The following is a 27,805-nucleotide window of genomic DNA, read 5'->3' as shown; positions in this document are numbered from 1 at the left end:
CAGTTTTAATAAGGCTCCCTATTTTTGTACAATTTTTGTTATTTTTAATGGATCATTCATATAAATTATTTCAATTGTGTAATTTTTTTAAGATGTGTGCAATTCAGAAGTATTTTTGTCTACACAGAGGCAGTCGCTGAGATGATAAGCTTTTCTGTTCAATCCATGTTAGTATCTTTGTTTCATTTCTGAGAAAATATATTACTGATAAATCATTAGATTTCAAAATTCTCAGTATTATTTTCTTAGTGGTAAAATGAAAATTTTTACCTGTATACAGCTGCAGAAAATATCTTCCAAGTGTCATTGTCCTTTAAAAATACTATTTATATCTTCAAGTGATTTATATTCATCAAAGGAGAAATGCCACCACCTAGCATTTTTACTTTTAGTGGATTAATTTTACCTTGCAGTGAAGAAAATCTCTTTGAAGGGGGGTGGGAAGCTGTTTCTTCCTAAATTGATGTCATTACTGTTATGAGAAGAACTGGCAGCAATTTCTGTCATTGTAGGTTACTAATACTTTCCTTTACAACATGGTTTACTTTTGCTTATAACTCTGCCAATAACTCTGAAATTCCTTTCAAAGACAATTAGACATTGTAACCTTCAAAAAATATTATCTAAGGAAGTACTCAAAAAACTCCACCCATGAATACTTTAGTATCTTGGGTTTATATGAAAGTCAGCCTCCTTCATCTTGCACAATTTGTGACACACAGGTATTTCCCTGTCTCTTTATTGGATAACAAGTTGGACCACACTTTAACCAAATATTTTCTGGAAGATCTTTTCACTTACTGGTTATTGGGAGACTAGCACTCTTCACTAAAAGTGTATACTGTATTAATGATGACCAAAACACAGGCTGAATTATATAGCTGGGTATTCAGACTGGATTTTTTTTTTTTTTTTTTTTTGGCCAAGTACTGTCAGTACTACTATTATTTCTCTGGGTTAAGCATTTTCTGTGGTGAGATAGAAGTCTCCAGCACCTAAGAAAGATACTGTGTTAAAAACTGGAGTATATATTTGAGAGTTATATTACATTAAGTGGGTTGATCTCTTTGCAGCATAATAGGCAAATCTGTAATTTCTTAGCAAGCATTGATTTCAGACATGCCAAGTGCATCTATTTTCCCATGACACATGTGGATACACATGCATGTGTGTGCATGCATAGGGCAGTTATTTATATTAGGATAGAGGAGGGAATTTGTAATTCACCATTTAGATGACAAAAACCACAGTAGTAACCTTTAATGGAAATGTTTTGGCTACTGCTTAGGTAAACAGTATTAAATTAGTTGTGTAAAAGCCTAGTGGTGATTGAAAACACTGTAATGCCAAAATTATCTACATTGTGCTTTTTTTTTTTAAAAAAAAAAAAAGATGCTTTTAAGTACTCACTACTTTGTGAATCCAACCATTGCAGTGTTGATCAGTCAACAGGTCAATGATATCTAGTAACTATAATGGAGCAGTGGCAGAACTAGATGCAAAGATCAATATCTCAGTGTCTGAGATCTTTAGTTTTTAGAAGGTGTTACAAAAACCAGCATCCTGTCAAGAGTAATGAGATCTAAACATGAACTGATTGACTAGGGCATGCTTTTGCTGGAAAAGACAGCTGAACGGAATTATGCTTTATTATCAGAGTTTTTACAAGAGACTTACATTTTATGTTGTTAAAACCTGTGGCATATAATTAGTTCAGGAAACTGCAGAAAGTTTAAGGTAATAGCTTTTTTTAAATTTAATAGGTTTTTGTATAAGAATTATGTTAACTGATTTAGTATGGACCTGGAAATTGCTTTATTTATTGAACCTTGATTATCTGTAACAGTTTAAAAATGCAACAACTGAGCTAGAATAAAGTTGATCTTGTGCATGTAGTAAGATTTTATTCAGATGTTTAGTTTCATCTTCAAATGCTGCAAATGAGATGGTGCAGAAAGGGCACAAGTGATTTAAGTAGATTTATTTACACAATTTAAGGGCTAAATTAATAAGTCTGTATACAGGAAGGTGTCCTATATAATTCCCAAAGATCAAGTACTGTTGAAAATACTGTTTCACTGTTGAACTCTGTGATAAAATAAAAAGAAACGTGTTTAAATTATTTTTCATGTCTCTTCAGTTAAAAACCAGACAAACCACAAAGTAATAAAGCAAAAGATAAACTGCGTATAGGTTATTCAAGTATGATAAACATCACCAGAAGTGTTGAAAAGCTGTGTGTGTGTATATACATTTTGACTTTACATTGTCAGCATCTATGCTTCTCTATATTTTTCTATATTATTTTAATGTCTTGTCATGTGGAAAGCTAGAGCTTGACCATAGTAAGTGTATTTTATTAGTGTCTTTTAAGTATAATCAACACATGTATTACACATAATGGAAAAGATTTACTCTCAACAATCATTTCTGTATTGCATTAAGAAAATCTGATTAAAAGGATCACTGCGTCAGCAAAGCAACTCAAGAACTTCGGAAGAGGAATGCTATAGAACTCCAAAATGCTCTGAAAGCAATACATCAAATTTAATTTTTTTTGTCCTGCTGCATTTTGAAGATTACAGGGAAAAAATATTTTTTTATTTACATTAGTAGGAAATATCGTGAACTCTCTACATTTTTTAAGGTCTAATACATACCAGATGGGTGTCAAAATGCATATATATATAATTATTTATATTACAAGGTAATTATAATTATAAGGTAAAAAATAGATTCTGAAACTTTTGTTAAAAAATTATTTTTCCCCTTGCAGTTACGAATTCTGAATAAATATATCGTATTTTTTCTTAAATTTCTAATATAAATATAAAAGACAAATTCAGAAGGAAAAAAAAAAACAAAGAGAAGAGCTCCAACCTGCAAGTGATTCCATGGAACAGTATCTTTCAGTTGGATGCTAGCCTGACTATTTTTATTTTAACAGCAATCACATGTGGACATCCTGGGAATCCAGCTCATGGAATGACTAATGGCAGTGAGTTCAATTTAAATGATGTTGTAAATTTTACTTGCAACACTGGGTACTTACTTCAGGGTGCTTCTCGAGCACAGTGCCGAAGCAATGGACAGTGGAGTAGCCCTTTACCCAACTGCAGAGGTAAGAAACTTTCTCATACATTCTCTGCTCTCTGACTTATTCAGGCATGATCCTTTACTCTGCCTTTGAAATATTGGGATAGAATTCAGAAACCTGACCTTTAGGAACTCATTGCCACCTTTATTTGAGTTTTTGCATTTCTATACTGGAAAATGGAGTTAGGGCTGAGTATTGGGAAAGCCTAGGCTTTTCAGTATTTTACCTCAAATTTCTTAAACTGCAATCCTTAGCATTTAGTTTATAGACGTATAAAGTGTACTTTATCACAAAAGTTATATTACATTAATACATCACAGCTGGCTATCTAGCCTGGATTAGGTGCACTAGAGTTCAGTTTCCATAAATGGTCCATTACTCCTATTAAAACATATTTATACAAATGAATATTCATGCATCAAACCATTATTAATTCTTCTGTATTTCCTAGTAATACCTGAGAGGTGTTCATAACCTTTGTACATGTGAAACCTGACTTTTCTTTCCCCAGAAAAAAATGATAAAGATATAATTCTGATTTTTTTTGTTTTTTTGTTTTTTTTGTGAATACATATCTGAACCTGATTACTAGTATGCTCTGGGTAAGATGGAGATGTTTGAGAGATGAGAAAGAAGTAAGGGTTTGCGTCATGAAGAAACCTGTGTATCAAATGTATATATTAGGGAAGGACAAAAAGAAACCATTTTAAAACACAATCCAAAGTTCTCAGGTTTCATTGTGTCCTTATCATTTATTTATCCAGATGCCAGTACTGTAATTAAGATTAAAAGGAAAACTAGTCTCTTAAGTCACCCTATTGTTACTCTTTCCATTTATGTCCACTGTTTTTATTTTCCTCAACCTTTGGTTAACATTGCAGAGTATGTATCTAACATCAAATCTTTGGTTTGTTTCATCAGTATCTTTATCAGACTGCTAAAATCTGTTCATTGGTCTATTGTTTTTATTTTGTATGTCCCAAAATAGCTTGTACTGGTCTAGTATATGCTTTCTCAATGCTGAATACAATAGATGCTGATAATTAATAATATTGTGAAATGTTTTCTTCTGAATCACTGAGGCAATTTGAATATCTTCTGGGTATAAAATAGATGTAAATTGTCAGAGAGGTAAAAGGCAGAACTAAAGGTGAATCATATAAGTTATACGGAAAGATCTCAAAAGCCTGAGAAAAGTTTCTGAGATACTGTATATCCTTCAGTGCTCTTTTTGTGAAGGCTCCAGAAGGAAATGTGTTTTAGTGGATCTAATTTTAAAATGTTGTTCCTGGTCATATTCCCTTTTCAAAGCCGGGGGTCCATTTATAACTTAGCGACAGCACTAATTTCCAAATGTGTAACCAAAACCAAACAAAAAAGCTTAGTCTCCGAGAGAACCTGATGATTTTGCCTGTTATGGAACATACAAAGTAATAGAACACAAAGATCAATCAATCGATCAATTGGACAAGTGACCTATCTATACATATATGCATATATATAGAAAATATATGTATTGTATGCCTAAAATGGATTTTTGAGTGTTAGTTGGAACTAGCAAGTCTGGCAAGATTTTCCTTCTGTGACATAATTTGGAAAACCTTTGCTAAAGCATGCATCCTCTGAAAGGAATATCAAATAAGTCACTTAGGTTTTTCCTTAGGCTGATGAACCTTTCAGTTCTTTTGCATGGATTGATGCATTAATGTTGACTACAAAATTGAGAAGCTAAAGATTTCTTTACATATTTAAAAAACATGATAAGATGATTTTTTAAAATCATCTTATCTTTCACTATTCAGAATACAAGTCTGGAATTCCATTGTCCTCTCTGATTAGACAGGTCCAAGTTAGCTTGTTGAAAGGGGGGTTAATAATGAAGCAGATATAATAATTTCTCCAGAAATGCAATGGCTAGTAAACTTTTCTTAAGTATTTTCTGTCACTGGAAAAATAATCACTTAAATGTTAATTCAATTAAGTACTATGCTTTACATCCTTTGTAACTTGTCTTTAAGGTGCTAAAGGAAATTGCGGTCAGTGAAGTTGTGCTGAGGATACTAACACTGGGACTAAAAGTCCATGTAATAGGAAGTTAACTTCAGCTATTGGTAGCTTTATTATCTCCACCTGTTGGTTTATTAAAAATCATATTTTATTACAATGGTTGTTCTTAAGAATGATAATTATCTTTGGTGATTAGCTCATCATATTATTTCAGGGATAGCTGATGCAATTTCAAGCTCAGTGTGTGTGGAATTAGATCTTTCATTCTCATTAAAACACTACAAAGATGGCAATTCCCTCAGTCACTACCCTCAGAATTTATTCAAGTGAGTTAACTAGCATAACAATATAATTATTGGAACAGAGAAACAGGAATTAGCAAACTGTTCCTATTTAGGCTCATGTACTTTTTCTCCTTTTTATACTGTTTTGTTTTGCTAGACTTCAGTGAACAAAGTTCTCTATCTCATCTGTGAGGCATTTAAGCAACGCTTTATCTGTTGAAAATACACACTTTTTCATGTATCCTGTAGATGCAGTCCAGATCTGCTCTATTTGACTGTAAGAGCCAGAGATTGCATGGTTTTGCTGAAGTTCAACCCCATTTACAAGTTGAGTTACTCAACTATTTACACTGAACTCAAGTACATTTATTAAAAGGAAAACAGGTGAAAGTGAAAGAGAAAAAAAAAAAGGAAATTTATAAAAAATAATACAAAGTCTGAGTAGATTTAAAAAATAACATAAGAATTAGGAGCCTTACACTTACTTCTATATTATTTCAGTTATGTCTCCTGTCTACTTTCATTTTCCTTTTTTAATTCATCACATGAATTTGAATTTGATCCAGGTCAATTTATAGTCTGAAATCTTGTTTAGGGGAGGTTGGTTTTCTGAAAGTAGTGAGTATTGTAGATGCAACTCTGCCAAGGTCTGTTCACTGAAGAATGTCAAACTCCTACCAGAATGAAGTGACTCAGAGTTCTCTCAGTTGAGTAGCTACAATTTTGTCTATTCTTATGCAAGTGGTGTAAAGTTGGACTTTTGCCTTTCACTCAGTGCTTCTTCACATCATTCTTCCCTTCACTTTGTATTTCTTTCTCTATAGCAATAGGTATTTTTCAGTGACTGTCTTGTATCTCTTCCATCATGAGGATCCAACTAATCTTGCCACCTACTACTTGTCTGTTGCCTCAATGTAGGTCTGTATGACAAAGCATAGAGTTGTTTAGGAACTGTAATCAATAAAGATTTAAATGTTATTGAAATCAATGTGATTTAAGTATGTATATAATTACAGCTTGCAATAGTGCTTAGTATAGGGAATGGATAATTGTTTTTCTACACCAGAATGTTAATGTAAGATTTGGGAGAATGTAATCTCAAGTTAAAAGAAGGAGCTCGATTCTTTTGCCTTGTGTATCAGCAAGAATTTCATTTAAAATACAATTAAAACTGTAAGTATTATTCCAATGTCGTCACTTTTACTCTTGTCTGAGAAATTACAAAAATGAAGATGTACAAGAAGTAGAGCACCAAAGCTGAATCTCAGAGCTTTGACTGAACATAAGAAACTCACAGTTAGTGGGAGAAAAAGAGACTTGGTCAGACTAATACAAAAGTGTTGCGGTGTCATCAACCTTGAACTCCAGGTTGACATTTAAAGTGTTTGAAAAAGAGATATATCACAAAGTTTTCAGTTTCTCTAGATTCAAGGTGATCAACCTTGAAATCCATGTTGACATTTAAACTGTTTGAAGAAGAGATAGGTCATAAAGTTTTCAGTTTGTCTAAGAAATCCTACTTTGGGGTTCTGTAGAGGAATATACTATCTAAAGCAACAATAACTGTTGTAAATGTATTTGTGCACCAGAAGATATTTAGTTGCAGTGCAAAGGGAATAGTCATTATCCACTTCAGTTTAAGCATATCAGTGTTAGAGTAATTCTATACCATTGACCTACTACATATGTCACTGATCTAGAAATTTGGGAGATTTTATTTCAATTATATGAAATTTTAAAATATTATATTAATTGTCCTGATAATTGGTATTGTTTCTTATTTTAGGTTAGCATGTGGGTTGACTTTGCAGTCAGTATGTAGTGGTTTCTCTCTGTCGTTCCTTCCTTCTCATTTTTTTCCTCTTCTCTGATGTGGGTTCTCCACAGGCTGCAGTTCCTTCAGGAACTGTCTGCTCTGCTGTGGGTCCTCCACTGGCTGCAGAGAATATCTGCTCCCCTGTGCACCACCTTCTCTAACCTCAGTGTTCCCTCTGTTGTTTCTCACTAACTTTTTTGTGCCCTCCTCCTCTCTCTTTGGTGTTTTCTGCCCTTTCCTGAATATATTTTGTGATTTGAGAGGAGACAGAGCTGGAGTTGCTCAGCCTAGAGAAGAGAAGACAAGGCTCAGGGGAATCTTATCAATGCTTATCTAAGGGAGGATGTAAAAAAAGATGGCCAGACTTTTCAGTGGTTCCCACTGAAAGGACAGGAGACAAAGGGCACAAACTGAAGCATAAGAAAAAACTTTTCAACTGTGAAGGTGGTAAAACACCTAAACAGATTGCCCAGAGAGGTTGTGGAGTCTCCATTCTTATACGTACTCATGGACAAAGCCCTGGGCAAACTGCTTTAGCTGTCCCTTGCAAGTTCAACTGTGCTGTGATTCTGTATAATTTATGAACACTTTGACAGATGCATTTGGAGAATATTGCTGAGGTGGTATGTTGTGTCTCCATTCCTATTTTTCTGGTGATCCCCCTGTTTTAGGCTAGTACATAACACAGAGTTAACAAAAAATAAGCAGACTGCAAGCTTTTCAGATTAAAACAGTCTCACAGGCTAAGGTAAAATGGAACCAAATCATGAGACTATTACCTAGATCATCTGATCTCGGATAACTAGATGGGTAACTAAAGCAACTTCTTAACCATCTCTGCATGACTCTCCAGCACTCAAAGAACACTTGAAGATACATATAAGTAAAGAGGATACAACTATTTTTCCCCAATTAGATGAATAGAGAACAAAATGAAAGGAACTTCGATGAGTAAAAATTTATTCCACATATCAGCTAAACACTATAAGAGATTATCCTAAGGTCCTGAAACCCTACTATTTCTAGCCTGCAAGCATCAAAGCTAATGCTTAACTTGACACTGTTAAGAACCATAGCCGAAGCAAAAGGGAAATAGATGTTTTAATGTATTCCTGTGTAAATATTCTGTCTTAAAACGAATGAGTAATTGGAGTTTTCTAGAAAAGAACATGTCTATATGCTGCTGCTCACAATGAATTTAGAAATTCAGTGTGAAACAAAAACTTTTGGTATTCCTTCAAAAGAATGAAAAGAGAAGTGTCCAAACCTCCATACCAGCCAGGTATGTTCCCACAGAACACACCTCTGCATGGCTCTACCTAGTTTAATTCTACCTGTATAACTGGGCAAAGGAGTCTTCTCTACTGGAAACTGCCTCCTTATAACCTCATAGCATAATTACATTTACATTTGAGTGAAAGCAGAATTTGATATATCAGTGAAGATTTTTACTTCAGTAAATACTGTATTTTTGGACCATATGCTGTGAAAATTACTGTAACATATTTTTATGATAATTATGCTTTTTTATTTATAATTTGATATAGTATGGATTAAAGGATGAATCTGCAGAGTTCAAGATTAGAGTATCTTTTTGCCAAAAAGGCTTAATTAAATTAAACCTTGAATTATATTATTTACATGAAAGAAGAGCAAAAAAGTCCTTATTGGTTAGATTTAAGAAAAATGAAGTGCATTTCAATGATGAAATCATCCTGAAATTATAATTTTACATCCGTGAGTTTAAAAAAAAATCAAAATTCTACCAAATAAATGGCTTACTTATTTACTTATTTACTCTTAATAAATTGATTAGAACTTACCTAAAGCAAGTAACAGCACTTCTGACATATGCCCTTCCTTCTAAAATTGCCTTTTATCTAATGGGTGGAAAACATTTGTATTAAAGTTCATTGTTAGTGATGAATTATGAATTTGTGTACAAAGAAAGTAAATCTTCCAGCTCTTTAAATATACTGCTGGGAAGGTATTGATGTTCCTGGCAAACCTGTATCACTTAATTCAACAGAGATTTTACGTATGACCTTTCTTTCAAACCTCAGGAGAGTTCACTTGAGTCAATAATGAACTTCACTTCACTGAGACTCTACATGCAGTTACGACAAAATATAGATTATTGCTTGAAGCTATTGGAGAAGATTATTTTGTTCTATTTTATTTTGCAACTGAGCTATTATGTATGCATTGGAAACCTTGATATTTCCAGAAAATAAAGCTGGCTAGTTCTCAGGCACTCTTTTGCAATGATTCATTGCTTCTATCTATTGTGTCAGTAGTAGGTTAACTAATAAGTCACTGACAGGAAATTTACCAAATAAATTATATGTGGATTTTTACCTGACAAAAAAGTAGTGCAAGTAAAAGATCATATATGCTACTCTAGAGCCGTATGATAAAACCTTGTATGAAACAAAGTATTTAAATATGTTTGCATATCTGAAATGCACTGAAAGCACTGAACTGCTTTATAATGATATCTCCCTCTACTTTTATTCTGATAATTTAAGAAAGATTTCTTCTGTTCTGGAAAACTTGTCTTGGCACAGCAAGTAAAAACTTTAATCCCTTAAAATTAACACATTTTAAAAAATTGGATTTCAGATCTGTCTTCTGAGGTAACATAATAATAAAAACATCTATGTATTGGAAAAATCATATTCCCACTGTTTCTTTCACAAGTAAAAAAAAGGGCTTTTTGTGACATTTGGATACTTTGTGAGATAAAAACCACAAATTTTTAATTATTAAAACAATAATATCTGGTTTTAAATTTATATTGAATCCTCTCTCTATATATATATTTAAGATTTATAATAGTCTTTTCTGGCATGTTGAGATCACTGGAGTGTGATTTTAAAATCGTAATTTTTGAGATAGGACATTTTCATCTTCACATAGACTCTATCTTTGCCTTTATTTATTTGATAAAGGAGTCAGGTAGACAGTTTACTTGCCTTTAAACTGGACTCAAATGGCATAGGAAAAATTCTGATAACCATATCTCAGTTCTCTTAGGCAAACCTGCCTGAGTAGGACTTAGTGCCACCTGCATGTGCTACCCCAGCAATAGCTATGAAAATATAAAATAATATACCAAATATGTTCAGTGTGATTTTTTTTCCCTTAGCATTTGGAACTGCTTTCCATTTTGTCTTTGGAAGTGTAGAAAGTCAGCCTCTGCACTTTCTACTTTTCATAGTAACTCTTATCCACCAAAATGAGAACTGAATCAGATGGTCTCGTCAGGGCTCTGCACTCCTGATTGCACTGCAGGTCATTTTTCCATATATTATAATTGAAGTAAGAACTGCTATATTAAACACCACACTTAACCACATCTTCTAGAATGGAAGTATTTGCAAGAAGGAGATTTTCTTTCTCTGATTTATTTGCTTTAGCATTGGATATACTGTCGGATAACTTCCTGACGGTTCATAAGGCAGTGTCAGATTTGCAATCTATATCAGAAAAAGTGTATATCCTTTGCTACTGTTCTCTGCAGAATCATAGAATCACAGAATGGTTTGGGTTGGAAGGGACCTTTAAAGATCATCTAGTTCCAACCCCCCTGCTGTGGGCAGGGTCACCTTCCACTAGACCAGGTTGCTCAAAGCCCCATCCAGCCTGGCCTTGAACACTTCCAGGGAGGGGGCATCCACAACTTCTCTGGGCAACCTGTTCCAGTGCCTCACCACCCTCACAGTGAAGAATTTCTTCCTTACACCTAATCTAAATCTACCCTCTTTCAGTTTAACACCATTACCTGCCGTCAAGTCACTACACTTCCTGATAAAGAGTCCCTCCCTATCTTTCCTGCAGGCCCCCTTTAAATACTGGAAGGCTGCTACAAGGTCTCCCGGGACCCTTCTCTCCTCCAGATAACAACCCCAACTCTCTCAGCCTGTCTTCATCAGGAAGGTGCTCCAGCTCCCTGATCATCTTTGTGGCCCTCCTCCAGACCTCCTCCTCGAGCAGGTCCATGTCCTTCTGATGTTGGGGGGCCCAGAGCTGAACACAGTACTCCAGGTGGGGTCTCACAAGAGTGGAGTAGAGGGGGAGAATCACCTCACTTGACCTACTGATCACACTACTTTTGATGCAGCCCAGGATGTGATTGACTTTCTGGGCTGCGAGCAGACATTGCTGGTTCATAGTCAGTTTTCCATCCACTACTACCCCCAAGTCCTCCTTCTCTGCAGGGCTGCTCTCAATCCACTCATCACCTGACCTGTCTTTGTGCTTGGCATTGCCCTGACCCATGTTCAGGACCTTGCGCTTGGCCTTGTTGAACTTCATGATGTTCACATGGGCCTACCTCTGAAGCCTGTCAAGGTCCCTCTGGATGGCATCTGATCCCTCCAGCGTGTTGACCGTGCCACACAGCTTGGTGTCATCAGCAGACTTGCTGAGGGTGCACTCAATCCCACTACTCATGTCCGCAACAAAGATGTTAAACAACACCGGTCCCAGTACTGACCCCTGAGGAATACCACTCATCACTGCTCTCCCTTTGGACTTTGAGCCATTGACAGTGAGTGTGACCATCCAGCCAGTCTCTTATCCACCGAGTGGTCATCGGTCAAATCTATATCTCTCCAATTTAGAGACAAGGATGTCAAAAGCTTTGCACACGTCCAGGTAGATGATGTCAGTTGCTCTTTCCTTATTCACCAATGCTGTAACCCCATCGTAGAAGGCCACCAAATGTGTCAGAATCTGTTATAGCTTCTTATAAATGAGATTTAAGAGTTTTTCTTCTATTAGAAACTTGTTTCTTAAAATGAGAAATGTTTTACTGGGAAGATGTTGGCAAAGTTGCAGAGGTTTGAACTAGCTCACGTTCTCCAGTCTGTATCAGGAAGTTCAGGCTATTTGTTAATAACATAGAATTCAGATCTCTGTTCATTTATCCTGCTTTTGTACTGAATTTCTAATTTGAGAGGTTTTTCTTTATCTTATTACTGATAGATTCTTGAAAAGCTCAGTTAGACTTTTTGTCGTATCAAGAATCTGATATCTAAAAGGAGCTGTCAATTTTGTAGTGTTTTCTTTAGTAGATGTATCATTTGAACCAGTGGTAATATGTTACAATCCCTTACTGAGAAGAAAAAGAACTTTTCTGATGACAGCTGATAGAAGGGTAGGAAAGATTGAGACTTATGACCAATTCTTTTCATCTAGAGATAAAGCAACTCTGAATTTAAGCAGTTTTCCATCTGTAGTGGTATCAAGGATTCATATAAGCTGAGAAAATTTTGTGGTTTGTTCAGTTTTGTTTTTCCAAAGTCAGAGGCCTTTGTTGAGACTTTTGCATACTTTGAATTTTAGACATACCTAATCTGTTCATGTTGATAGCATGATGATATCCTTCAGAAGGATGATTAGAGCTTGACTAAATTTCCTAAATAAAGAGGTAAGGTGCCATGGGAGATGAGATGACACAGGACTTAAAATTATTCCTGCACATCTCTGAGTCGCACCTGCTTGGAGATCAGGCAGACACCTCAAAAGGTAGTAGAAATATTTTTTGGGGCAACTGATTAGAGTTTCTCTCCCAAGTGAAAAACAGAACTCAGATTAAGAAAAATCTAAAGAGAAAGACTTAAACACATGACCCCAGAGTTTGTACTATTATGACAAAAGTTATTGTGTTGATACTACTTGTACATAGGTTCCCACAAATGAATTTACATAGAGACAACACACACATAGACATATAGACACATATAGACATATAGACAACACACATATAGACAAAACAATGACAGGTAAGTACTTTATCTTTCTGATCTGTCTCCTAGTGTAATGTCTGCGTTCATGTAAGAAAATTCATACATAGCCAAGAGACAAATACATGCTTTTTAAATTAGTTAATCTGGTATTCAAAAAAAAAAAAAAGGGTTGTTTTATAAAGTTGTATCAACTCAGTTCAAAGCTTAAGAAAATAACTCAAGTACATGCAATTTCTTTTAACATACTTCTTACTCCATTTTTATTTTAGTATATAGTTATCCAGTTAGTTATCTGAGAAATCCAGCAGAAATTTTCCAATAGAAAACATAAGAAAGACTGCATAAGACAGACAATGAAAGAATATTTGACATGTTTATATCAATGACAAATATTTTGGAATGCAAGTAAAAGTGACGTGATTCTTAACTTTTCATCTCATAAACAAACAAATGTGAAATATATACTTCATTGAATCTATTAACCTTAGTTAAGGTCTTGTTTCTACCAGGATATTATTCAGCAAAATATTACTGTTAATTTGCACTATTGCCAACACCATTTACGCTGCATTAATTACAGTGAAATTTTCCTTGGTCTAGGTTCATCAGAAACATGATTTCAGGACCTTAGATTTCAGATAGATTTTAATAATATATGTAAAAACACAAACCACTCTGCTTCCTAAATAAATATTTTAGTTTTATGGTTTACATGGCGAGAATTTCTATGATAAAATCAGTCTCCAACTGGCCCCTATTGAAAAAATAAGAATTAAAAATATCAGACTCATGTATTTGAGACTTTTGAAAAGTGAAGTTGTAAGTTGAGCAGGGTTTTTGTTTGGTTGGTTTTTTGCTTTACTTCACTGAGAAGCTATCTTTGTTGTGTATTGCTGACTTTGCACTTAACTTTACCAAAATTCCCCAGACTGGTAATTTTGTAATCGTGTTTTCACAAGCAGTGCCTTCTTTTTTTATAGACAGCATTTCTTAGAATTTGTCATAAAGCCAGAGTGAATGCTCTACTCTTACTCACTCTGAGTGCCAGTCCCTACACATGTTCAAGATACCAACATTAATGCAATACTTTTCAGATAAAAAAGTTTAAAAACACTGTTGATCAGATATGAAAGTTTAGAAAAGAAGCTTAACATTGTTTCTGTCAAGAAAAAAAAAGAAAAAGAAAAAGAGTGAGAACAAGAAATGAAATACTGTGAATGATGTACTTTTTGATGATCATTCAACTGTTTAACAAAAAACTGCCTAAAGGACTCTGACATGGTCTTTTCACTTCTTTGCCCTCAAGGGTTTGAATATACTCAGTGTGAGGTTCCAAAGTCATCAGGGCAGACTTGAAGCATTCTCCTGCTTTTCTCAACAGACTAAATTGAGAGTGCCAGAATTCATTTCCCATGTAACCCTTGACAGCTGTCATTGAGAGAAAGCAATCTCCGTCTACTCTCACTGTGATTTACAACTGAGTCCCCAGGGTGAAAGGCAATCAGGGAAACTACTGCCTTAGTTCTGTATGCTGGCCAACTCAAATTCTTTTCTAACATACTCCTTATTGCAGCTCTTAGCAACAGCACACTCATCTATACATGTATTTAAAAATCTATAGCTGAGGTTAAATGGCACTGGAGGCATAATTTTGTTTACTTTTTAGCATGAGGGTTAATATTCTCTTGCATAATCATTTGATAAGATTTCACATATGATGCAAGAATTCTGTTGCACAGAACACATGCTTAAAACATGCATTCAGTGACTATTCTGTATTTTATTAATCACTGAGTTGGCTAAACAGGTACTACTGGTACAAGTATGAGAACACTATATCACACAGACAAATTGATACTTTGCAAGTAATATATTCCTTGAACATTCCATATTTCTGGTCTGCATGGACAATTAAGTTTTTCTATTCTCCCTATTGTGTTTCAAAGATAATTCAGTTAGAATTGCTTTGGGTAGCTTTAGGGCAGCATATCTTCATGAAACAAAGTTCTTTTTTCTGAATTTCTGGCTTTTCAGAAGCTAACTTGTCAGCCTTACCCATTAAAACAGTTTCATTTTTAAGCAGTTTTATTTTGTTTTATCTTAATAATCTCAATTGTACCAAAAAAAAGGAATAGCTGTTGTGAATGCTTGTTAAAAAATATACCTAGGGAAAGACTTGAGTAATCCATAGGATGGGAAGAATTTTTGAAAATAATTGTATTCATAAATGTGCAAATCTTTCAATAAATGTGAGAATTTTGCAATATGCTTCAGATTTTTCTTCTATTTCAATAGAATATTCTAATATTAAATTTGGAATAATTTGGCAAAATAGTTTCAACTAAGTCAGTGTATATTTGAGTACAATAACAATTATTTTCACTAAATTGCAGTGGAAAAAAAATTTTTGCTCTTTCTTTTGAACAAATTCTAAAATGTCATTTCACTGTTTATTTTACTTCTTTTTACATTTATACTATTTTTATCCATGTTTTAATTTTTATCACTGTTTGTTTTTAAATAGAACAGTTTATCACTTTAATCTAGAAATAAAATAAACATTCAATATTATGGTTAAAGAAATAGCACTTTCTGATATTCTGGAGTGATCACAACTCCCAAATGAGATTTCCACATGATTGATAGTCCATGAAGCCATAGAAGGTTTTCTGCATTTTTGTTCTCAAGGCCTTTTTAAAGCTTTGTGCCTGCAGATGCCTAGTATCCTTCCCATTCCAGCAAAAGAGAGTACCAGGGCATCTGCTGCATTTCTGTCCTCATTCGGAATGTCAGGCAAGGTATTACATTTCTCCACAGACCAGCCCTGGGAGGCACTGTGTGAACATAGCAAACAGTGTTCTTCATGATAAAGCAGTTGCAGAGCATTCATCCTTCACATAGTCTTCACATAGACTCTCAAGAAAACATAGCAATGACTTTTTAAAATGGTAGTGGTAGACAAGCTCTGATTTAGCATGTGACAAACATAAAGTCTAAACTCTTAATCTAAAGATTATAAAAGTGACTTCTTTTAAAGACTGTCCTGTGTTATGGAGGTGGGCATTCTTTATTGCTCTTGTTCATGGTTTGTTGGTTTGAAGAGCAGAAGTTAGGATTTTTTTTCTGGTCAAAAAAAGGTGTAAGAGGGCATATGAGCCTTTAACATAGTCCTTAGTGCCTTCAATTAGAGAGAACAAATTTGATTCCAGAAACTGCTCCTAGGACTGTTTGTTTTATCCTGTTATTGTTTAATATAAAAAAAATATGGGAAGTTCTGTGTATCAGAGATAATTGATAAACCAGGTTTATATTTTCTTAGCAGTGAAAAACTGTCCAAAAGTCAGAAGCATGAAACTAGGGAAAAGTTCAGATCTATAGACAATCTTTGATCCAAAGTATAATAATGATACCATGCACTCCTTCCAGAGCTGAAAGTAAGGTGTGCAATTAAGCTCCTTTGTATCCTAGGAGTAGTAAAAGGCAAAAGAAGTATAATGTCACTGTTGCAAGTCCAGGTATTGGAAATTGATAACCCTCATTCAGTGGGAATTAGGATGCATGTGTATCCATGTCAGTAAAGTCAGACAGACTTGAAACAGTAATGTAGATCACCAAAACAACACCTATACGCTGATCAGTGAACACAAAACACTTTTAAAAATTGAAAGAACTGATAATATTTAACAGCATATGATCATTGAAAGTTAAGAAATTGTACAGTATGACATATGCATTCTTGCTATACTTAGTGCTTTTAAACGTTGGAAGCACAACAGAGTAACTTCCAGTCCTGTGAGGGTGAGCCAGAGCTTTGTCTTGTATTCATTATCATATGATCAAGCTGAACAGTATAGAACCCATCTTCCTAATAAAGAACATAAATTCAGATCTCTTTTCAAAGCTCATATTTCAGCCATTGTCATTGTTTTATTTTGACTAGTTTAAAGAACAAGAATAAAACTTTTTTTCAAGACAGCTAAACCCTGTAAGTAGCTTTATGAATTAATTAAAATTTAACTAACAAAAAATTTTGCTTGACCAAAATTAATGGTTTTAATAGTGTTTTATTTTCTTACCTGAATAAAATCAAACCAGAAAAAAAAAATCATTTTTGGGAAAAGAAAAAGTTGGAAATACTGTAATCCAAACAATTCTATTTTCAAGCATTTATGATAAAAAGAGTTAAACCAAGGGCAAAACACCAATGCCGCCCATGCTTTTCTGTGTCTTTCAATGCAAAAACTTAAGGATGAAAGTACTGCATGTCATTCCAAGAATTATATCATTCTTCTTCAGATATATAATTTTTAGTTTTCAAATTTATTCACCTCTATCTTTTTGTTTCTGTGTTCTCATTCACGTAGGAGCAAACTGATTGAAAATGAATTAAATTAAGTTGAAAATGAATGTGGAACTTTTTTAATTTTAACAGCTCCATAAGCACTATTGTAACTTTTATTTTCAGTTACTCTGAACAATCATGTTATTTTAGCCATGGTATTATAAGTATAACCTGCTTGTATTTAACATCTAGAGCCCTAGAAAAGAAGTAAAATGGCAACAAACTTCATTCTCAGGCAAAAAAAAAACCTACCCAAAAATCCCACTAGAAAATAAACTAAAAATATAAATTGCATGGAGGAAGAAAAACTTGCAAAAGAAAGTTTGAAATCACAAGAAACTAAGTTAGGTAGACGAACAATATAAATCTTGTCCTATGCCTTGGAAAAGAGTCCAGTAATATGTGTCTGCATGCAAATTTCCACTGTTTTTTTGTTTTCATTAATGAAATCTTGCTGTAAAAGTATAGGTACTGTTTAAGCTGCACATGTCCCATTTCTAATTCTATAGTACTGAGTTAAAGCATATGTGGCTAATATTAAATGCAGGCTACTAAATGAACCTGTACTGTTAATCTATGTGAGTACAGCAAGGAGTCCTAGTTATACCAGGATAAAATTTCTAATATAGAAAAGTGTTAAATATGATTGACAAATGGATATTATTTCACCTTTGAACTATTACAGGGGTTTTTGTTTTTTATTCCAGAGGATTTTTACAGTCATAAAAGACAATTAACTTCCATACTTTTTTACATGTATAGAGATTATTTAAAGAGTGAGCTGCTCTTGCTGGTAATCAAGATGCTTCCTATAAAAGATGGATATCGGTAGAATGCAAATGTGGTTTTTTTCTGTAGTTACTTTATGGTATGCAGTTTTATTGCAAAATGGTGTACTGATTAGAGCACGGACATAGGTCTCAAAAGACCTGAAGTTCAGTTCTGCACCAGTCAAATATTCTGTACAACCTTGGACATCAGATTCTCGTATGATGGGTCACAATACTGATATTGTGTTATTGTGAGGTTGAGGATCAAAACTGCATTACCCTGTAATAGCAATTTTAGCTAAATAGAAAGATTGAGATATATTCACTTCTGCATTTGAAATTAAATGTATCCCTATTTTTAAACTAAACAGTGCCTGGGCATGGGAACTTAATTGCCACTAATATTAAGAAAGTTCTACAATAAGTTTTTCATTTGAACCAAGTAGCACATCCACATTAATTGTTCAGAGCATGGTTCAGGGGTTAGCATGGACAGCAGGACCATTCCTGATGAGCAGTTCAGAGAAATTCACCCAAGTGTGGAGGGTAGCAGAACACAACAGAGTAGATGTGACCACTGTCTACTGGCCTCAAGCCAGAGAACAAGTGCTGGTATTCTTTACTTCATATTGATACAGATGTAGCTTCAAATGTTAAGGAAAGTAGAAAGAAGGATATGTTTGTACAAGGCAGCTTACAGCTATGCAGAAGATGCAGGCTAGTTCCAAAAGCAGTTTTACAGCACCATCTACACAGCACTACACCATGTCTAATTGCCTAAGAAACAGGGTTAATTGGGACGCAGTGTGCATTGCTTCTGGGAGCTGTGCTAGTTTCTGTAACAAAGAATTGCACTGTGAATACAGACATGAGCTCATTCAGATCTAGCTTAATATTTTGGTAGGTCTTCAGTCAGTGGGCTGTATGTTTTACAAACTTTCACTTGTGTCCCTATTCTACAGTGATAGGTATATTGCCAGTGAAAGAATTAGACTTGGTTGACAGTGCTTACTGATAATGGAAAAAATTAGTAACAAAGAATGTGTAATTTGAAAAGAATAAAACATTTTCTCTTGATAGTACTCTTAAATAGAGATCCCCAGAAGCAGGAATTTTCAGATTTCTTCAAAGCAAGTACAGAGACACAGACATCCACATACAAATCTTTCACTACTTCCAAAGAGCAATGAGATTTTAGGACTTTGCATTTTTCCCTCTTTTATAGAACAGGAAAAAAGCCAGGAGGTAGGAAGATATTTGCTTCTGTCAACGAATTTCCAATGTAAACACGTATTTATTTAAAGTGCACATACCTGATTTATGCTTAACATTTATAAGGTTGTAACACTAAGATTAAATAAATATTGGTAGTATGAAATATAAGCTGAACTGTTATAAGCTAAATGTAACTTCTCTGGTGAATTATTCTGTAGGATTCACCATAAAACAGAAGGGCAATAGTTTCAATTGGAATAGTCTGTTAGCTGTATTACTCCTCAGGAAAAGGGAAGCAGGTCTCTTCCATTAACCATGTCTCTTCATCAGTCTAGATAATGCCTTACTAATGCTTTATGTACCATCATAATATCTAATGTTTTTTAAATGTATTTTGCTTTTCTGTATAATTTTATCTTCAGTGTTTTTAATAACAATCAGTAGATGGCAAATAGATTTTCTTCATGCTAAAGAGTGTTCTCTCTCTCCCCCCACCCCCAAATATGACTTCTAAAATAGTTTTTAAGAAACAAAAAATTGGATTTATATGGGATGTTCTTTAGACTTAGGTATATGCTTGTCTAGAATCCATTGCAAGATTGAAATCATGAACATTTAATACTTTTAATATTGTGCTTTTAAAACAATTTTAACTGTTTTTCACCCAAAATTAAATTTTAGGATATTAATATTTCTTTATCCTGATAATTTTTAGATGATTAAATGAAATATTCTTTCAATGAATGAACATTTGCAAAAGGTGACTTGTTATAGTGTATTAGCTAATCAGTAAATTTAAATTATATGTATGATAAAACTTAATCTTTGAGAAAAATATGATTCGGGAGTAGAACACAGTGACTCCATATCTGTTACCTCTAAAATGATAATGGCATCTGACACTCTTCTCCACTGGTTTCTTTTTCATGAAAATTAATTTGAACTAGGTGATATACTTGAAAGGTAGATTCCTGTCATTGTTAGATGAGCTGTAATTTATAATACTAATATTCTAAGTATTTTTTTATATATACCATTATGTTTAGAGTGAAAACAGGGGAGGGATAGAGGAGAAATTATAACTTTTTAGATAGCTTTCAGATGAATAGACAGCAAAATTGTGAGTTTGCAATGGACACCTCAGAGTCTCATCATAATCTTCTATAAACAAACCATCATGTTCACTGCAGAGTATAAAATGAAGGATTGGGGATGGCGGATATACCTTAAATAAAAGCTAAACAGTCATGACAAAACTCATAATTTTTTTTCGTTTTTAACTGCTATCTGAAAAATAATGTAATCTTTTTTGATGCTTCCCCTCACTCCTGCTCTACTAACAAGTATTTGATTTTTCACCATCTTCCTTCTTCTGTTCTACATATTAATAGCAGAAAATGTTCTTGTTAATATTGGAAGCAGTTTTTCTCATTACAGGAAATTAAAAAAGAAAATCTTATAGCGTTATTTAAAATATGTACTGGTTTGATTTTAATTTGTTTCCTTCACATAAAAATTACATAGAAGACCAAACTAAGCCTACCAAGAGAATGATAAAAATTCCTCCAATTTCTCTTTTATCTTCGAACTGCTTGTATGCCCAACACTATTGTAAGAACTAGAGTAAAACTGTAGTGTTGCTTTCAAAACAAAAAGATCTAGAGACTTACTTAGGAGTGAACATATCTGATATTAAAGCCAAATAAAAAACACTAAGGATATCAAATGGATAACAGTCATGAACTGCTAGTGAAGTTACAAAAAAATCACTGTTAGTCTATTTATGACATTGCTGCTATGCATCAGTGATGAACACTCTTTGTCTTACAGTGGTGAACTGTTCTGATCCTGGCTTTGTGGAAAATGCAATTCGGCATGGACAGCAGAATTATCCTGAAAGTTTCAAATATGGAACAAGTGTAGCATACCATTGCAAGAAGGGCTTTTATTTGTTGGGCTCATCTGCTTTGACGTGTAAAGCTAATGGCTTATGGGATAGATCACTACCAAAGTGTTTGTGTAAGTATTCATTAAGTTGGATTAACATTAAAGAGTGGTGCATGATTTTTAGTCATAATAGACAAAAAAAGTGTAGTAGGAACAAAACTGGACTCTAGGATCAACGTATTGCAAATTGTACAACTCAGTAAGAAAACATTAAGACAAGATGTCATGTAACTTGTCATTATTAAAAATGGGTTTAGAGTGAACTGTGGAGCTATTATTTCAAATGCCAGAAAGTTAAGATTAGTTTCCCCTTTTGGTATATTGTCAAGATATGTGAAAACAGCTAGGGAAAGATAAAATTATTATTTATTGTTATCATTTAGATTGATAGTCTAAGACCATTAATGGCTATCTCAGATTTTTTTTTTTCAGATGTATTGAAGTCTGTATGTGAGAACGGATCTATGAAATGTGTAGGAAAATTTTGCTCAAGAGGGTCTTTTCGTAACATCACTTCATACTTCCTCCATCACTTTTTCCTCAGAGATGGAGGAAATCTGGTGTTTCCTATAATCAATTCAGTGACCTTCAGATCAGTCAGTTTGGCTGACTTTCATTTTCCATCGAGATATTTTTCTTCTCTGACCACTATTAATTTTCTGATACTAGATTTCTGAATTACAATGTGATTATAGGAAAAATAAATTAAATTATACTTTAATTTACAAAAAGGTGATTTTAAAGTTTTTGCTTTACAGAATTAATTGTTTACTTAAATGCTTTATTTTATGAATTTATACTTATATACCAATCAGATCAATAAATGTAACTAGGTTAGTGAATTTGTTTCTTTTTTATGCTTGCTTTCTTCCTTCTACTATGTATCTAATATCCAGAGGACCCAAGTAGTTTTGTTTTGATTTTTACAACAATCTACACTTTCAATATCTGTCAATAAGAGCTATAATCTGAAAACTGGGTTTATTCACATTTCAATAATAAAATTATTAAACAAAATACAATATTTTAAATACAGAATAGCTGCATAAAATTGTTTACTTGGCAAGAATATTTTACTGATACAGGCATGTGCCTCACTTTTTGTATCTCAGAAAAACATTATGAAAGTCTGTGGCCCAATTCTGTCGGTGATCGCTTCCTCTTTCCAGGACTGGGGTTTCAGTGTGAAGGAACACTCCTTATGCAAGGGGCAGAAAAGAATGGGGAATCTAGATCACTTGTAGCTTCCCATTTTTCCACATCAAGTGTTTTGGAAGTTTGATAGCATTTACATGCTTTTCTGTTTTTAGGCAGAACTCGAGGAAAGTCGTAGGTGTCCATCTCCTCAGAACAGGAGTTCCTGATCTTGCTCTGGGGACTATTGATTGAGGCTGTGGGAACTTCCAAATAAGACTAGGAGGTGCCTACATTCCTCAGTCATCTACTGGATTAGCTGATGCTAATTTGCTGCTGGTGGTTTGAAACACTATCTGAATCCCAAATATCACCAGGAAAAATTTAACATTCTTTCCCCTAAGAAAAACTCAGTAAAATGAATAAGGCTCTGTCTATGAGAAAGATCTGTTTATATATTCACAGATTAAGTCTCAGAGTCTCTTCAAGTACTATGAGAGAGATGTAATTTTCAAAGTTTATCAGTGATAATCTCTTTTTTTTCAAACATAAGATTGCTTTTGATGATATGGCAAAGTGCTTGGAGAGGCAGGTGAGACAAATTTTGAACGCAAAGTGGACACAATTCTTACCATGAACAGTTCTACTTCAAGAATAAAAAAATAGAAACACACTGCTGTTATATATGCAAGGCAATATCTATGAGTGTCATTGCTTAAAATGGATACTTTCTTCTTCATAAATTGGGAAAATGTCACGCTACTCACTACAAATCATTATATAGCCACATTAAGGTGACCTACATATGATTTTCCTCAAAAAACTCTGATCACTTATGGCAGCTCCTTCCAGAATTGTGGCAGGACTAGCATTTGCATGGTAGTGAAGCAAGTTTATTGGGATAGCTGAGCTGCCTTTTCAGTTTTCACTAAACACTTTTTTTGGTGGGACTACTGTTCAGCCAGATCAGTGTCCTGATTTGGTTTACTATTTGCTACATGAATGCTTAAGCGAGCCCAAGGAAAGCAAGAGAAACACACAGCAGTGAAAGAGTGATGGTCAGGACAATGCCTTTTGGCAGAAATCCATTGTGCAGTCAGTTTGACATTATCATGGGACCCAATATAACAGAAATAATTTTGATGTCTGTCAGGAGTAATAGTCATCAAAATAACAGTCTTTTTTTTTTTTTTCCCCAAAAATATATTTGAACCATAGATCATTCATTCAAGTAACTCATAAATCTGCTCAAGTTCAATTGCTTGTTCAGTTCAGTTCAGTTGCCTGTTTAAGTTGTATGACTGTTCACTAAAGTTATGTAAAATTTATGTTCTTTGGTTTTTCTTTCTCTACTAGATGACCTAAGTTGTACACAAAAAAGCATTCAGAATTTGATTTCTAGTTAAACTTAAGATGACTTGTGTTTCCTTATATAACAGCTCTCAACTACTTTTTTGCAAGTTATTCTGTACCAAAATGGGTTATCTGATTTTTTTCTCAAACAAAATGTACATATTAACTTAAGCATTAATATGATTATCAGTAATCCATTTTCCCCTTGTTCACTCTAGTGCAACACATTGCTATAATAATACCATAGATTAAGTTTTTTTATTTCTCTATACTGCCTAAACTGAGTCTAGTTATTTTACAGATATGATAAAGCTCCTTACCATTATCATATCTGTAATATATAAGCACATTGCAACATTAACCTTATTTGGTTTATTCTTTCCCAATCTTAACAGAAATAAGGTGTATTATTTGTAGGGCAGGACAGTGAAGGGAAATGAATGATGAAAGAGAGCTCTGTATATTTTCAGGGAAAGGCTAAACTGGATGGGTTAGTTTTACATGTAGTTTTATGTTTAAGGCTACAAATGACTATAGCAAGAACAAAAATGAAGATATAAAGGAGCTGAAATCCAGATGGAGTTTATGTTGTGTGGAACCAGCCTCAAATTTAAAAGTTATAATAGTTTTTTCCTGTGCCATTAAAACATCTTATAATGTTGTTCTCTTTCCTCTGTTAGCCATTTCTTGTGGACATCCTGGGGTACCTGCTAATGCAGTTCTTTCAGGGGACAAATTTACATATGGCTCCATAATTCACTATTCTTGCACAGCGGGTCGAATGCTCATAGGAAATTCTACTAGAGAGTGCCAAGAAGATAGCCACTGGAGTGGGACTCTCCCTCACTGTTCAGGTACTTGTAGAAACCATCATCTGAATGTCATCTTGTAATTGCAGGAACAAAGCCATTCTTAAGCAATTTTTAACTACAGACAGTAGTTAATATTTGTTTTCCAAGTATATTTTAATTTCACCAATAGCTGCTCAGCTGAATTATAACCACTTATTGAAATATTCTCATATATTGTCTCATTCTCTTTGACATTACTTTGTAACTTCACTCCTTTATAGTTGTATACTGCAGTATATACAAAACACTTTTAAACCTGGTAGAGCTCTGCTTAAAAAGGATGCATGTATTAAATTTTATTTTTATGAACTCTCTTGTGTAAACAAAGGTTGTCACATAGGAAAATGTTAATTTAAAAACACCACAGCAAAGGTACTAGATGGTAAACTTCATACATTTTGTTCTTTCATTTCCAGAAATATTCTTTATTAATACCACAATGTGCAAATACCATAAACCTCTGCAATGTTCTTGGTGCTGCCAGGAAGTACAGGAACAGATTATTCTCCCCTAGACTAACTATACAAATTTAGAAGAAACCATTTTATGTTTTACATTACACAGTTTTGTTGAAGTGAAGGGCTCAGACAAGGATTGGCTATAAGGACATCCACAGTGTATTAGTCAGTTTTGTAAGGGAAACAATCTACACACTTTGTGTACCGGGTCTGGCTGAGCCGGAATTGGTTTTCCCCTGTAGCAGCCCTCATGGTGCTGTGTTTTATGTTGGGAGCTGGCAGGGTGTTGATAGCACACTGGTGTTGTGGCTACTGCTGAGTAGTGCTTACACAGCACCAAGGCTCTTTCTGACATTTCCCCCCCCCCCCCAGTGGGACGGGGTGGGCAAGATCTTGGGAGGGGACACAACCAGGACAGCTGACCCGAACTGACCAAAGGGATATTCCATACCATATGACGTCTGCTCAGTATAAAGCTGGGAGAAAGGAGGAAGGGGGTAGGGTCACCCTTGGTCCTCCGAGGCAACCACTACACGTATCGGAGCCCTGCTTCCTGAGAAGGCCCGACATCGCCTGTTAATGGGAAGTAGAGAATAAATCTGTTTTCTTTTTTTTTGCTTCCGCACGCGGACCTTTGCTTCACTTTGCTTATATTAAAACTGCTGTTGTTTTACCCACAAGGGTTGTTTTGTTTTCCTATCTTATTTTCTTTCCCTTCTTTGCCCTATTGAGAAAAAAAGGGGAAAGGGAGGGAAGTGATAGAGCGACTTGGTGGGTACCTGGCATTTAGCCAAGGTCAAACCACCACACTTTGGTATATAAGAAAACAAATGCCATGTTTAATAAGAAAATTTCCTTAAGAGAAACTTGTACCATAATTACACATTTGATGTAATTTAATAGGTGTAAGTTATTTAAATTCTGTACTTTGCAAAAGCTCTAAATAAGTGTTCATTGAAAATGGTCCATTCATAAGCTGATTCTGCAAGGATGCTGAGCAGAATCTGAAACACTGAGGAAAGGAAGTGAATTTAAATCACTAATGTTTCTTTTCTGTTCTCTGCTGCTCAAGGAGGAAAGAGTTTACTTAGAGTCTTCTCACACCGCTAGATCTCACTGCCATCATGGTCTCTATGCCTAGACCTGAAAGGAATCTCTGCAGGACAATCATATGGATAGTTTCCACACAGAAATGGCCTTTTCTTGCTTATCTTAAGCCGAGATTTATGTTACTTTCACCTTTTTATCCAGTATAAAATGCCAGATCTGAGATTGCACCAAGACTTTAAAATTTTTAAGGTCAGAGCCCTCTAGTGCTGTTACCCAACATTTCCCATCACAAAGGAAATTATCATGTTGATGGAAAGAAATTTTAATGTCTAATAATTGAGACTCCTCAGATATCAGTCATGAATATGATTGCATTTTTATAGACTCATAGATTTTTAAACAGTAAAGACCAATGTAGTCATCTCCTATAATGGAGAAACTATGTCTAGTGTAACTAAAACATTGTTACTGATGCAGAACTTAATTTTCTAAGTTTGAACATGATGTGACACCATCTTGAGAGCAAGGTGATTCCCTAGGAAAATGACAAATTTATTTCTCTTAAGTCAATTAAAAAAACAAACCAAAACTCCCAAACAGCCAAAAGAAACCTAAAAAGGTGTCTTATTCCTCTAAGATATTTAGAATTATACAATAACTACACTTTCTATGTTAGGTATTCAGGATATTACTCCACTAAAAAAACAATATTAATAACTTGTATTCATAATGTCAGTGAAAGAATGATTGTGCCCAGGACAACTGAGACAGCTAATTGGTTTTATACTTACGGGATATGAAAAACAGTCCCAATATAACACTTGAAACCTGTATTCTGTTTCTGCAAGGGGTTTATTTCTTTATTATGTATATGTTTGAATGAATGATGCTATAAATATGATCTCAGGGTTTGTTGTCACCTGGGACATGCTGCAGTGATGGACACTTGTATCTTATAAGTTGGGATTGTTTAAGATGATTCACACTCATTTTTCAGTAATGGATATGTAGTCTTCTACACTGCTAAATAAAAAAGGGTCTAGACCTTCATAATAGTGTAAGTGCCTTTGTCTATACCCTTTGACTATAAACTTGCATGGCTCCAGTTTAAGCTTTCTCCAAGACAAAACTAGGTGTGTCCAAGAAAAAAAATCTGGTCATCCATCTGGATTAAATTCCTCAACAAAGTCCCAAAGCGAAGTGAGACATCATCAGAATTTTAGAATCATAGATCCTTCTGCCCTGAACAATTCCTGCAGTCTTTGCATTCACAAGCCAAAGTATGTGCAACGTATCTGTTTCATGCTGTAAACATGCCACAGTGGTAGCCTGAATCACAGCCCTCATGTTATTTCACACAAATTAAGCAGAAAAAAATGTCTGTGAAATAGTAATGTCTTGAAGTAAGGGGAAGCAGATGGCATCCAAGAGGCCACATCTGGATTGCTGAATAAACAGTGCCAGGGCATAGGTCATTGATGACCTACTTGATCACTGAGACCATTATACTCTTAGAATTGTCCCCAGAGTGGTTTTCACCCATCCCAACTAGCACTCCATCAAACAATGCGTAAATACTTCATAAGTTAGTGTGTGCTTGAGATCACTCTCAACAGCCACTTTGGATGTAGCGACCCTGTTTTGGAGAGTGAGTTTAACAGTCTAGATATGGAAAGAATATACCAGCTGGCTTCAAGACACTCACACTGTTTACAAGCATATATTTAG

At 34.5% G+C, this 27,805-nt stretch overlaps 1 protein-coding gene across 1 annotated transcript in view; it reads left to right on the top strand.

Moving 5' to 3' along the window:
- The window catches only part of CSMD1 (CUB and Sushi multiple domains 1), a 1,283,073-nt gene that overhangs the window by 1,218,459 nt on the left and 36,809 nt on the right, over positions 1-27,805 (top strand). Inside the window, exons 54-56 of the mRNA XM_074861694.1 lie at positions 2,948-3,121; positions 21,115-21,303; positions 24,399-24,572. Coding sequence (XP_074717795.1) covers positions 2,948-3,121; positions 21,115-21,303; positions 24,399-24,572 — 537 coding nt within the window. The remainder of the gene's footprint in view (positions 1-2,947; positions 3,122-21,114; positions 21,304-24,398; positions 24,573-27,805) is intronic.

Source organism: Strix uralensis, chromosome 3 (assembly GCF_047716275.1).
Source record: "Strix uralensis isolate ZFMK-TIS-50842 chromosome 3, bStrUra1, whole genome shotgun sequence".
Lineage (NCBI taxonomy): Eukaryota > Metazoa > Chordata > Aves > Strigiformes > Strigidae > Strix > Strix uralensis.
The sequence above is the reverse complement of the archived record's forward strand: the minus strand, read 5'-3'. Positions and strand labels throughout refer to the sequence as shown.